Here is a 12,052-nt window from a genome sequence, read left to right as displayed (position 1 = left end):
ATGTCTCTTTTACTACCTAGCCCACATGACTTCAGAATATGTTCAGGAAACTTGTTTTCATGTTAAGACTTGTAAAACATTTTTGAACATATCCTCTATAATCTTACACTCAGTGAATGTATTGGTAGAAGAAAATCACATTTATTTTCTTTTTATTTCTACTTCCGGTTTATGTGATAATGTATTTGCTTGCTTTTCATCTCATGTGGTTCAGATTACTTGAATTATTCATTTTTTCATGAATGACAAATGTGTTGACTAACAATCCATGAGTATGACTGTTTGCCTCTGAAGGCTGGAACAACGGTGACGTCAGGTGGATTCTGATAAAACCACAGTAATGACAGTAACATCTGCTGAAAAAACAAGTTTAGAATGTATTCTCCTATTTTACATTTGTTAGAAAAGTTCACAATTTCTGAAAGTGAAATAAAAAGTTGATATTAGAAGATTTTACTTTACACTGTAAAAGCTTTCCTTCCTCCTCACCGGTAGGAAAGCTATTACCTACCACTGAGGTAGGTAATAGTTACCTCACTGGTTGGTAAAATGATGATGTGAAAATGGGATTATCAGTAGATTAATATCAATAATCACATATTTTTAAATGGGTCGTATTACGTTTTTGAGCTTTAGATCCTATTATATTCTTATTCCCTCATCAAACTCATACCTGAGATGTTGCCTTGATTCTGTCATGCATGTTTGGGAAACCAGTCAGCTATGCCAAACACTTGGTTGGACCTAGCACCGCCTTGTAAATGTGGTGCTACTTATCAGAGATGCAGTTTCCAAGCCTCCAGTTTCCAACCCTCCTCCTCTCAGAGCAGCCCTCCTCATCAACTCTCCGACTGAGCTCCTTCAAACTAGCCAGCAGCAATTAGCAAACACCTGGTGGACCTGTGCATCTGCTGAGTTTGATATGCGAGTTACTTATCTGTGAAACACTGGAAAAATAATTGCTAAAGGGTTAATAGAGGAGTGATGTTTTGACGATTTCTTGAAGGCAGAATTTAAGAAAGAGCAGGAGTTTAGACAAAAGTCTAATTTCAATGTGTTAAATTACAAAGTCAAGTTTATTTCAAGTCATATTTGATACATATAGCTTTTCAAAATAACTGAAGGTAAAATTACTTGATTTTAGTATTGTGGTGCCTGGAAATCATATAATACTGTCCTTTAACAGATTACTTTCAATTAGTTTAGTTGGACACATATTCTCGATAGGCTTCCAGTTGTGTTCTGCCTGTTTTCAAATGGTTCATTTCATTTCAGTGTTCATTGAGAAGATGGTAATTTCCTTATCAACCTAACCCTGCTTTAGACTTCTTCACATTGTTCTCCCTGACCTGCCTGCTGGATCTTCATGATGCTGGTTGGTCTCTAACCAACTGACCAGAAACAGAAAAGCTGCAGTTAGGAACTAAGTGACACACAACTGAACTATGTATGCTAAATAGATGACATCTGAAGGATTTTATTAAGAGCAATTATAATAAAGGGGAAAAATGCAGTTTTCAGGTTGCTTTTGTCTGATACTTTTATTTCACAACACAGTTCTGTATCGGTTAATGGCATGAAGTTTGTGCTTGAAACATCACAGGAGGTAGAAAATGTTAGGGGGTGTGAATATGTTTGCTTGACATATTTATGCCTGTTTTCAATCAACAACATTTTTTCCAGTATAATGAAAATGGTGTTTTTCTTGTTTTGGTCATAACAATCTTCATGCTTGTAACAGGTCACCAATAGCCACTTGTTTCATACATTAAGCTAAACCATAATGTAACTGAACTCTAAAAGTGTATTTGGGCTGTATAGTTCATGATATGGGCTTATTTACATAAATCTCACTTAATTATGTTGGCTTAATGATGACAACTTACTTTTTTGTATTGAATTGACTTAAAAGTTAAAAAAAATTTAACTTCAAGGAACTTTTTACTTTGACTTTACTTGAAACAATTAAATGTAAAGCCGCGTTTGTATCCTACATCTGACATCATGACACAAGCTTCACCAGGAACATATCCTGTATCAACCAGCATGCTGTGGAGGCACAGAGCACAACTCACAACTCACGTAAGGAGACCTTAGTCCTCGATGCAGACGTCCTGACCTGATGACCTTTGCCACATGTCTCCCCCCTCTTTCATTACCCACTTTCCTGTCTAACTACTCTCAAATATAAGGGCAGCCTTAGCCAAAATATCCTTTTTTAGTTTTCTTTTTATTTGAAGTAAGCTACATGATTTGAGTAGGACTGACTTAAATTTGTCAAGTTAAACCAGTTTAATGAATTAAGTTGGATAAACTTAAGCAATTCAATTGAGTTAAATTAATTTCTTTTTTCACTGTGATTTGTTGAGTCCTGAAGCTGTAAAATGCAGTGTGAAGGAACTTTTCATGTGCAGTATGAAGAAGCACAGTCATTTGATGAAGCAGAACTTGACCTTACCTACTGGCTGATAGCCCTGCCTGGTGGGGCCCCCAAACGGGTTACGGCTGCCAAAGGAACCTCCATCGATGGACCCATATGACATTCTGATGTTTGGTGGTGTGTCAGCTGCATGCAATTGGAAAGGAAAAGACAGTTGGCAAGAATTAATTAGGAGGCACCAGTTTATTTCCTCTTTGAGTTGATTTCTGCTCATTTCCAAAGCAGTCTTTATTATTCTACAAATATTGTCAGTTCCTTTATGCATCGCTTATACAATATAGAATTATGTAGCACCATAATAAATCTGTTTTATTATTTTCCAAATTGTTTGATTTTCTTCCCAAATTCCACTTTTTCCAGTTTAATTTTTCTAAATTCCATTTATTTTATTTTAAGCATATTTATTAACCCAAAAAGCACATAATTACAGTGTGAATGAAAAAAACTAGAACAAAAAGTAACCATAGGTCTACTGTTTTTATGTTTCGTAAATATAACACACTGCTGATGTTCAACAGAACACTGCTTTTACAAGATGAAAAAGAAAAGATGTTAAAAAGGTGTTTCCTCATTTTTAAGGAAAAAGTAAAGTACAAACTTGTGCAGACTTTTATGATGATCAGGACCTTTGTTTATTTGTGTTCTTCCATCTGTCACAGGAATCTCCACTGGAGTTATGCCTGTAAGTATTGCTTTCATGCATGATAGGAAAGACAGGACATGAAGCTTAGCAGATGCCCTGGGCTCAGAGAGGAAATAGAAACGTCCTGGCCTCAACAGTTCCACTGGTCACTGGAGTATTTGGGGTTGAGACTCCAAAACTGTCCTAAAGATAATCCTAAAGATCCTCTAGTTCCCACACTGGCACAAGAGCACCCAAACTCTAAGTAGAGGCCCCTGAGTAGAGGGTTTAAGCAGCCTCATCAAGTTCTGCGCTTCCACAGATATCACAGTTAATAAAAGCAGTTGTCAGGCTGAAAACATCTTCATCAGCTCAGGTCCCCTCTGTATGGATGGCAGCAGAACTCTGATTCTCTTACTGTTAAGAGTTCTATCAGGTTTGTTTCTATGATTACAGTAGTTTCATTCATACACGAAAACAGCAATACATCTTTGAATTTCTGCAGCTTTTTAAACATTAATTTTGGAATAAAACATCTTGATGAGGCTCCCTCTTAGAACTGATGCAGAAGAAGGCTATCACTCTGGTATTAAGGGTTTGATTTATTGGGATTAGTTTTCCCGCCTGGGGAAAACTTCTGAATGAAAAAGAACATGTAAGCTGTGGATTTTTACTGGATGTTTTTAGTTAGTTTAGCTTTTAGACGCGCTCTGTTCCCTCTAATTTTTTTTTTACTAATACCACATAAGTGGGTTCTTATTTGGTCCCTAGTGTGTGACCTACATCAACAACATTTGTCTTTTTTTTATAATTATGTAGCTTATTAGGGTGCTGCAATGCAGTTAATTTCTTTCAGAATGTTCAGCCTCTTTGATGTCCTGAATCATCATCCACCACCTTCCCTGACTGTAGTAGAATTATTACAAACAGTTACAAATGGTTTATTTTCAGCTTAGATTTAATCAAGATAAATATTTTACACTTGCATCTTAGTAACGTCATCAAAAAGTGATTTTTCCTCAGTAATTTTACTTTAAAAAGTGAAGCTCGGGTGCTGTGGTGGTGCAGGGGCAAACACAACCCATGTATCGAGGCCTTGGTCCTCATGCTGGTGGTCACAGGTTTGATTTCCGGCCCGGCGACATTTGCTGCATGTCTTCCCCCTCTTTCCTGTCAAACTACTTTCAAATAAAGGCCACTAGAGCCAACAAAACCAAAAAAAAAAAAGTGACGCTCATAGATTCATTTTACACAGACATGTTAGTCAATTTTTTTTTTCTATTAATTTTCATGATTCTGGGTAACAGCTGATAAAACCCCACCTCAATTTCTCTAAAATTAAATAATTACCTCAAAACAAAGATAAAGATTTCTGATATAAAATATTTTGAGGCGTACCCTCCTTGTGGATGGTTGCCGTGACTACTGAACAACATCATGTCAGCATCCTCCCCATGACTGTGGCAGCTATAATATGGTCACAACATAGCATTTCTCTATGGAAAATATATGTTGTATGGGTTTAGAAATGTTAAAGAAGAAGACGACTCTCACTCTGGTATTAACGATTTGATTTAGAAAAACTGAATTTTGAGATTTTTAAAAATAAATTAACATTTGCAAATAGTCTATTTAAGATATAGTTTTCATTATGGCAGTATACAATTTATATGTATACATTTGTTGCACCAGTGCAAGTTAAAGAAAAAACTAATTATCTCCAATAGTGAACCAGTCTACAATTCTCAAGGAAACATATAAAAAGACAAAATATAGTCATAGTGTATAGTTCTGCTCTGTAGTTATGCTTCTACAGACTTATACTCCTAAAGAAAATGCTGGTCAGTTTTCTCACTCTGATCTTTAACTCATTTTATCCTTTACAATTTCTCTCTTTATTGGCATCATTAACTTTTTCTTCTCTACTTATTTTTCCTTTGTCATAGAAAGTAATTCTGGTCTATTTCTTTGTGTTTTCTCCATCTTTTCTACTGGTTAGAGCTACTAAATCTGTAGTAGATGTTGACTGAGCTGAACTAACATGAAGCACATTAACCTGACTGTTCTTGACTGAATAGTCAAGACTGGATAACTGGATGCATGTGGTTAGGGACATATATTTGAAAAATGTTTAGTTCTGTTGTGATATATTTTAATGTTCGGAATGATGCGGTGCGCACAGAGAAGAGTCACTAAAAAACCATTTTGCACCTTTTCATATGATTTTGGTGCAATATTTATTCTACTTCAGTAAAATTCCTCCCAGAATCTTATATCTCTTATACTGTGGACCCCTGGTATTTGCAGGGGTTTTAGCCCACAACCAACCTGGAACAACAGAAATCTAGGAAAACTAGAATGGCCTATTTTAATAGCTTCAACATGCATTGATACACACAATGGAAACTACCTTGGCTCTGCTGCAGAAGCTATCATCTATGGTCTTACAACCAATCAGCACCAAGGATTCATGGCATTGTATGGCACTCACAGATTTGTGGCATTGCAAATCATTGCAATGCCGCAAATCATTGCGGCATTGCAATGATTTGGTGCTACTTCATATGGACTTTGGTGCGAATGAAGTAGCATCAAAGTGTTTCAGTTTCCCCAGCTGCATTTTCTTTTGAATATTTTAGATGTGTTCTACAAAAATATTTGCATATAAGCACCTCATACAAATAAATTTAAGCTACATTCCACAGAGAACACATGAATAGATGAGAGTACTAAAGATTGCTTATGCAGCAATGACTGCTGATACTGGCATTATTGTATAAGCAGAATGCAGTATAAGGCTTATGCACAGAGTCATGCAGCCATCCTGTATATGCCAATACTGCACATCCAGCTGTGTGTCAACAGAAAGCCATTAGTGTTTTCTAAGTTCTTTGCTTTACTTAATAAAAGAGTTGAGAAAACATAATGTGCTGTAGTGTGATGGAAATTAAAGACTGCAGGAAATGTGAAATGTTGGAAGTAGGTCAGAACATGCCTGAATGAACACATTAGTCAGAGGCAACTTTAAAACATTTACATTCCTGCAAGGTCACAATTAAACATGGGTGTAGATTGGTCGAGGACTGGAACATTTGGAGCCATCAGACATCCAGGGGCTTAAGAAACAAGTGGATGTTTCACAGTCAGCCTCTTCAGGATGTTAGCCCATAACCCACTTACAGGAAAAGAGGGGCACAGGGCATAGAATGCTAATCTGAACACTGCTGAAAAGGTCAGAACATCATGAGAACATGTGTTTGACCTGCGGCCAGAGACAAACAGATGAAACTCTAATCAACAAATCTCTCTCTGCCCTCCTCTCCAGGCTCTTCAGCATGCCCAGCAAAGGTCAGAGTACAGCACTGGTCAAGTGGCCAAAGCTCTTTCCCCATCCGTGAAAGACAAGCATTCAGACAAGCAGGAGAATATGATTACACTCTAGAGTCCCAGTGCTGCCCATTGTTGCAGAGAACCCAGTGAATCCAGCTTATGACCGAGGCACTTTGGGAGCAGGCGCAGTATGGAGAAGCAGCAAGAGATGCAGTGTCCGCACATTACACAGGGACAGATTCAGTGGGCCAGGAGAAGGTTTAATCCGATTAATTTTCATTGAGAAAAGGGATTAATTACTTTTGGCAGTCCACAAACAAGCTCCACTCTGTTTGTTTCATGTCCACTGACTGTGTCTTGCATCCCTCTGAAGTGGGGACACGCATCATCTACGTCCGGGGGCATGAGGAACACTCTGTTCACATTTAAACACACAGGCAGAAAGCTCAAACCTTCACTGTTTGAAATGGAAACAATATTGTAAGTAATTATTTTCATGCAGAAGAGGACACTGAGTACCGAGAAGCCAGAAATTACAAATTACTCTGGAGGATATGAGACCATGAGACCCCCCCTCAAGGTCTCCAGAAAGCAGTCCTATGAGTCTTACTGAGATCATGAAATCCTTCCACTTCCAGTCCACATTTAACTCAAAAATTTACTTTTCCATGATGGAAAGAAAATCCAGTTTATACAGCTCACCTCAATCTTTGAACATGTTCTGTTTAAGTTCTTATAGGTGCAACAGCATAAAGGGATTGGAATTGAAATAAACAAAACAAGCATATACTTGACACGACTGAACGCTGTTGTCCCTATATTTTATGACAGAGCTCTGCGTTCAATAAACACAAAGCAGATTTAGCTGCAGAAATGACATGCGACTTAAAACAGATCAATACCAGCATACAAGCAACAGGCGGAGTGGGGGTGGGGGGGTCCTACTATAATCATAATGTTTAAACTAATTATATTTTTTTACATCACAACCACAAACTAAGACATGATTTTATGAAAAAGTTCAAAAAACATTAGAGCATACAGTAATCATAAAGTGGAAGAAAGATAATAGATAGTTTTCAAAATGTTTCAGAAATAAAAATGGGAACATGTGTTATTGGGAAGCTATTGTGATGTGTAGATTGTAGGATTGTGAGAGATTTTACATGGGACTTCCTGTAGCTTTGTTTTTTAACAATGACCTTCTTCTTGCCACTCTGACTTAAAGGTCACATTTGAAGAGAACATGGCTTGTAGTTGTCCTGAGGATAGATTATCCCACCTGAGCCACCTGACCTCTGCAGCACCTCCAGAGTTCCCATGAGCCTCTTGGCCACTTTACTGAGTAATCCTTCTGTACCTCTGGGAGGGGAGCGCCTGAACCATGGCCACTCAAAGAGGTTGTGCAAATGTTCCTCCTCCTGTATGATCCAATCTTGGATGAAATAACTTTGTGCTTTTAAACAGTTTAGCTGATCAGCCAGAGAGCTCTTTGCATCTAATCAGTTCATGTTTCTCTGAAATAAGTGAAATAAGTTTCTGTCCTACCTCCTCCCCACTTATTCTATGTAGAACCCTGAGCAAGTGGGCCATAAGTCCCACTTGCTCAGGGTTCTGAAAAAAGCCCACCTGCCTCAACAGATGTTCTGTACAGTTTCCTAACTGGATATGGCAGGTGTAGAGAGCATGACATAAAAGCTTTACAAGGAGTGGTTAGAGTGATTGAAAAGGCCATCAGCACTTTGTTTCATCCCTTTGTGAACATCTTCACCATTTCATCATTTATATCTTCTGGCACATTGTTTTCCTTCTGCCCCCTAGAAAGCAACACCCCCTAATTCACATAATCAAACAACAACTTCTGTCCTTAGATGTTGCATTTACATAAAATCCCTAATGAGAAGTATTTTATGTAAATGCAACATCATGTTTCAGTTACACAAAACATGAAAAATAGTGCAAGAAAAGTAGTTTTATTTATTAATACTCAAAACAGTATAATGTGGAAAGTATCTGGCTCCTACAGCCAATAGTAACTGCTATCCAGTGTGTGTGATAATGGGTCATGAATAGAGGATCTGGCAGAAGTTTAGAGGATACATGTAGTGTTTATTTACAAAATAAAGTCAATATTCTGTAAATAATATAGATGTCCTCTAAATTGCTGTTTTCTGGAGGTTTGCTCTAGATTTGTGATACATAGAAGCTGAATGCTGCTTCTCCACATTTGGTTCTGGTTCTGATGCAGGCCAGAACCAGAAGACCTGGAAGCTCTAGAAGATTGATATAACACCAGCAGATCTTTAATGTATTGTGGTGCTAAACCGTTCAGCAGTGTTGTGTTCAAGACCACCTAACCCGAGACCAAGACAAGACCAAGACCAGAGTGTATCGAGACTGAGACAAGACCAAGACTTTTAGGATCCGAGACCGAGTCAAGACCAAGACCAGCAGCCCGCGCCACATGACACAATAAAATGTAAAATGTGATTGAAATTGCTTCTCAAAATAATCTGAAAGATCCATATTCCCATAAAAACACCTAGATATTAAATACTTAATACATTTTACCAATATTAAATATTCCATTTCTGTGCTAAAATGTGTGATGGTCATGTGCCATCCCTAAAAACATAACACCCTGGACATTTGCCCATATTGCTCATTTAAGAAACCACCACTGTTGCACCATTAAACATAGCAATTGAGGCAATGCCCTGATGGTAAATAACACTCAACTACGAACACTGACCAAGGAACAACAAGCAAGAAGTAACCAAACAGAAGGCGCTCATCGTGACTGTTCTCACCCTCTCTCCCGCTACATGAAGCCAGGTAATCTGACACCATGGCAGACATTACCGCTGCCACTTTGAACAAAAACAATCAAAGAGCAATGTGCATGCTCTGCGCTCTTTCGTTCTTGTGTTTTAGTTACTTGTTAATTTAAATATCAACGTACATAATTAAATAAAATAATGATGCAGTGTACACAGAGCATTACAAGAACAAAGAGCGGGTGTTCTGCCAGGTCAGATCGTCATACGCTTAGCACAAACTCACGGTGTTCTGTCAGATCAGCATACGTTGTCAGATAGCTCAGACATGCATACGCTGTCATTACCATATGATTTTATTTAATCAGCAACATAGAATCATGACGTAGATCATCATACACTTGGTTATTAACAGTTGTATGGCATCTAGCTGCAGCCAGACCAAACCACGACAACGCATGTATATCTATCTAGTTATCATATTATGTTATATTATAAACAATTTAATGACTTATTTTCATCATAACTTGTTGAGTATACTGACAACTCCACTGACGGTCGGACTTAATGCGCATGCGCTGGCATGGTACTCACTGCATGTATGCTATGGTAATCTGATAGAACACCGGCAATATCTGTCAGACACGTCATTACCATAAGATTTCATTTAATCAGCAACACAGAATTATGACGTAGATCGTCATACACTTTGTTATTAACAGTTGTATGGCATCCTGACTTAGCGGTTAAGTGAGTTTTACACGGGTGTGTGTTGTAGCTGACTCAAGCTGCAGCCAGACCCTGCTTTAAATACACTTTGAAACCATGACAACACATGTATATCATATAGTTATCATTGAAAACAATTTAATGACTTATTTTCGTCATAACTTGCTGCATATGGTGAACTGACAACTCCTCTGACGGTCGGACTTTTGGACATAGCGCCGTTGTCCCATATATGCGACAAGTCAGTCAACATCTCCGCACAATAATTCAGCGCAGTGAGTGACAACTTTTTTTCATCACAATGCTTATGTGTGTCTATACAGCTACCTTTGCTAACATCACGTCAACGGATCTTACCTTCTTTGAGCTACTTTTCTAAGTGACGAAAAATGTTAGACGTTGTCTCCACCGTCTGTGAAAGCGAAGCGCTGCTGAGTTAGCTGTGGCCATCGGATTTCTTATGATTTATGCAGCGATATTCCATTACTGACGATTAGACAAACATTTTCTGCCGCTGAGAGAAAACCACTGCGCATGTCTCAGAGCGCCGCGTGCGAGTGAAAGGTAGGGAGGGGGAGGGGTAGGAGGGAGTAACAGAAACACGTAGTTGCTTGGATTTTAATTGGTGCGTTTTGCATCCACTGAAAACAAAGATGTTAAATAAACTGGACAGTATGCTGCACGTTTAGTGGTATTTTCACAGTTGCGGTCTCGACTGGTCTTGAAATAAAATGCCGAGTCCTCAGCGCCCAAGACCGAGACAAGACCGAGACCAAATGCAGTCAAGTCCGAGACGAGACCGAGACCATCAAAAAATGGTCTTAAGACCGGTCTCGAGACCAAGGCCAATTTCAAGTACGACAACACTGCCGTTCAGAGATTTATAAACTAACAAAAGTATTTCAAAGTCTATTCTCTGAGCTATCGAGAGCCACTGGAATAACTGCGTGATGTGCTCTATCTTTCTGGTTTTAGTCAGAACATCACCAGCAGCGTTCTGGATCAGTTGCAACTCCCAGCCAGCATGCCTAGGTGGGCCTCATGTGGGGGAAAGGAGGGCTGATATATGGGTCCCATATGGGTTTGTCCGCGGGTTCCACGATGGCCCCACATGGGTTTGCCCATGTAGGGCCACAGCCCACATGGGCCCTACATGGGCACTAAATGGACAAACCCATGTGGGCCACCACCATATAGGGCCCAAGTAGGACCCATGTGGGCTGTGACCCTACATGGGCAAACCCATGTGGGGCCATCGTGGAACCCGCGGACAAACCCATATGGGACCCATATGGCATGCCCTCCTTTTCCCCACATGGGGCCTGAGAAGACACTGTTGCAGTAAACAATGTGACTAAAGATAAACGCATGAATGAGTCTCTCTATATCTTTCTGGGACATTAGTCCTCTACTCCCACAAATGTTTTTCAGAAAGCCGACTTTGTAACTGTCTTTACAAAGTTATAAAGTCACATCCAGATTTGGGGCCTGGTCACTAGTTTCTAGCTTTAATAACTACAGTGTGTGCTGACTCTTGATTCGTCCTCTTTAGGTTCAAAAAGGCTGTGTTAGTTTTACAACCAGGCTCAATGGCAGATAGGCTCAGCTAAGTATGACTGTACATGTTAGAACTTTTCAACATATACACAAGACAGAATTATTTGTAAAGTATCTCTTATCTACACCAGGTTAAAAAAAACATGCATGTCTAAACTCTTACATACAACCTGCCCAATTTTTGGCTAAATGCATAATATCGGGCAGTTGCACCTTGTTCAACACTAGCTGGTTATTTGACAGTTTTTTTGTTTGTTTGTTTTTTTTCAGAATTAATAGAATTCATTTAGTTTGCTTAGTTTCATGGCACAGACATGGCACGCGTGACTTTTTGTTTCATGCAAAAATAAGTATTTTATGGTTTGATGTGAACATGACATCCTTTGTAGTAGTTTATCTCCAGTAACTTTGTGAGTAACTGTAGTAGTGCTACATCCTGACATTTTTCTAAACCCTGAAATGCTAAAATTCTGCAGTCCTTATTTTTATTGGTTTTTGGAAGAATACCTTTTCTCAAAGAAAATGTCTGGATTTTCAGGCAATTTTACAACTCACAAAAAGCCAGGTGGTAAAAGCTTACTCCAGCACACCAAATGC

General features: G+C 38.8%; 1 protein-coding gene across 1 annotated transcript in view; it reads right to left on the bottom strand.

The window, feature by feature from the left end:
• The window catches only part of tsnare1 (T-SNARE Domain Containing 1), a 128,579-nt gene that overhangs the window by 70,506 nt on the left and 46,021 nt on the right, over positions 1-12,052 (bottom strand). Inside the window, exon 2 of the mRNA XM_088006035.1 lies at positions 2,459-2,566. Coding sequence (XP_087862161.1) covers positions 2,459-2,543 — 85 coding nt within the window. The 5' untranslated portion in view covers positions 2,544-2,566. The remainder of the gene's footprint in view (positions 1-2,458; positions 2,567-12,052) is intronic.

The sequence above is a fragment of the Poecilia mexicana genome, unplaced genomic scaffold, assembly GCF_051168715.1.
Source record: "Poecilia mexicana isolate PSO_F unplaced genomic scaffold, ASM5116871v1 scaffold_6, whole genome shotgun sequence".
Lineage (NCBI taxonomy): Eukaryota > Metazoa > Chordata > Actinopteri > Cyprinodontiformes > Poeciliidae > Poecilia > Poecilia mexicana.
Note: the sequence above shows the minus strand (reverse complement) of the source record. Positions and strands in the feature narration are given on the sequence as shown.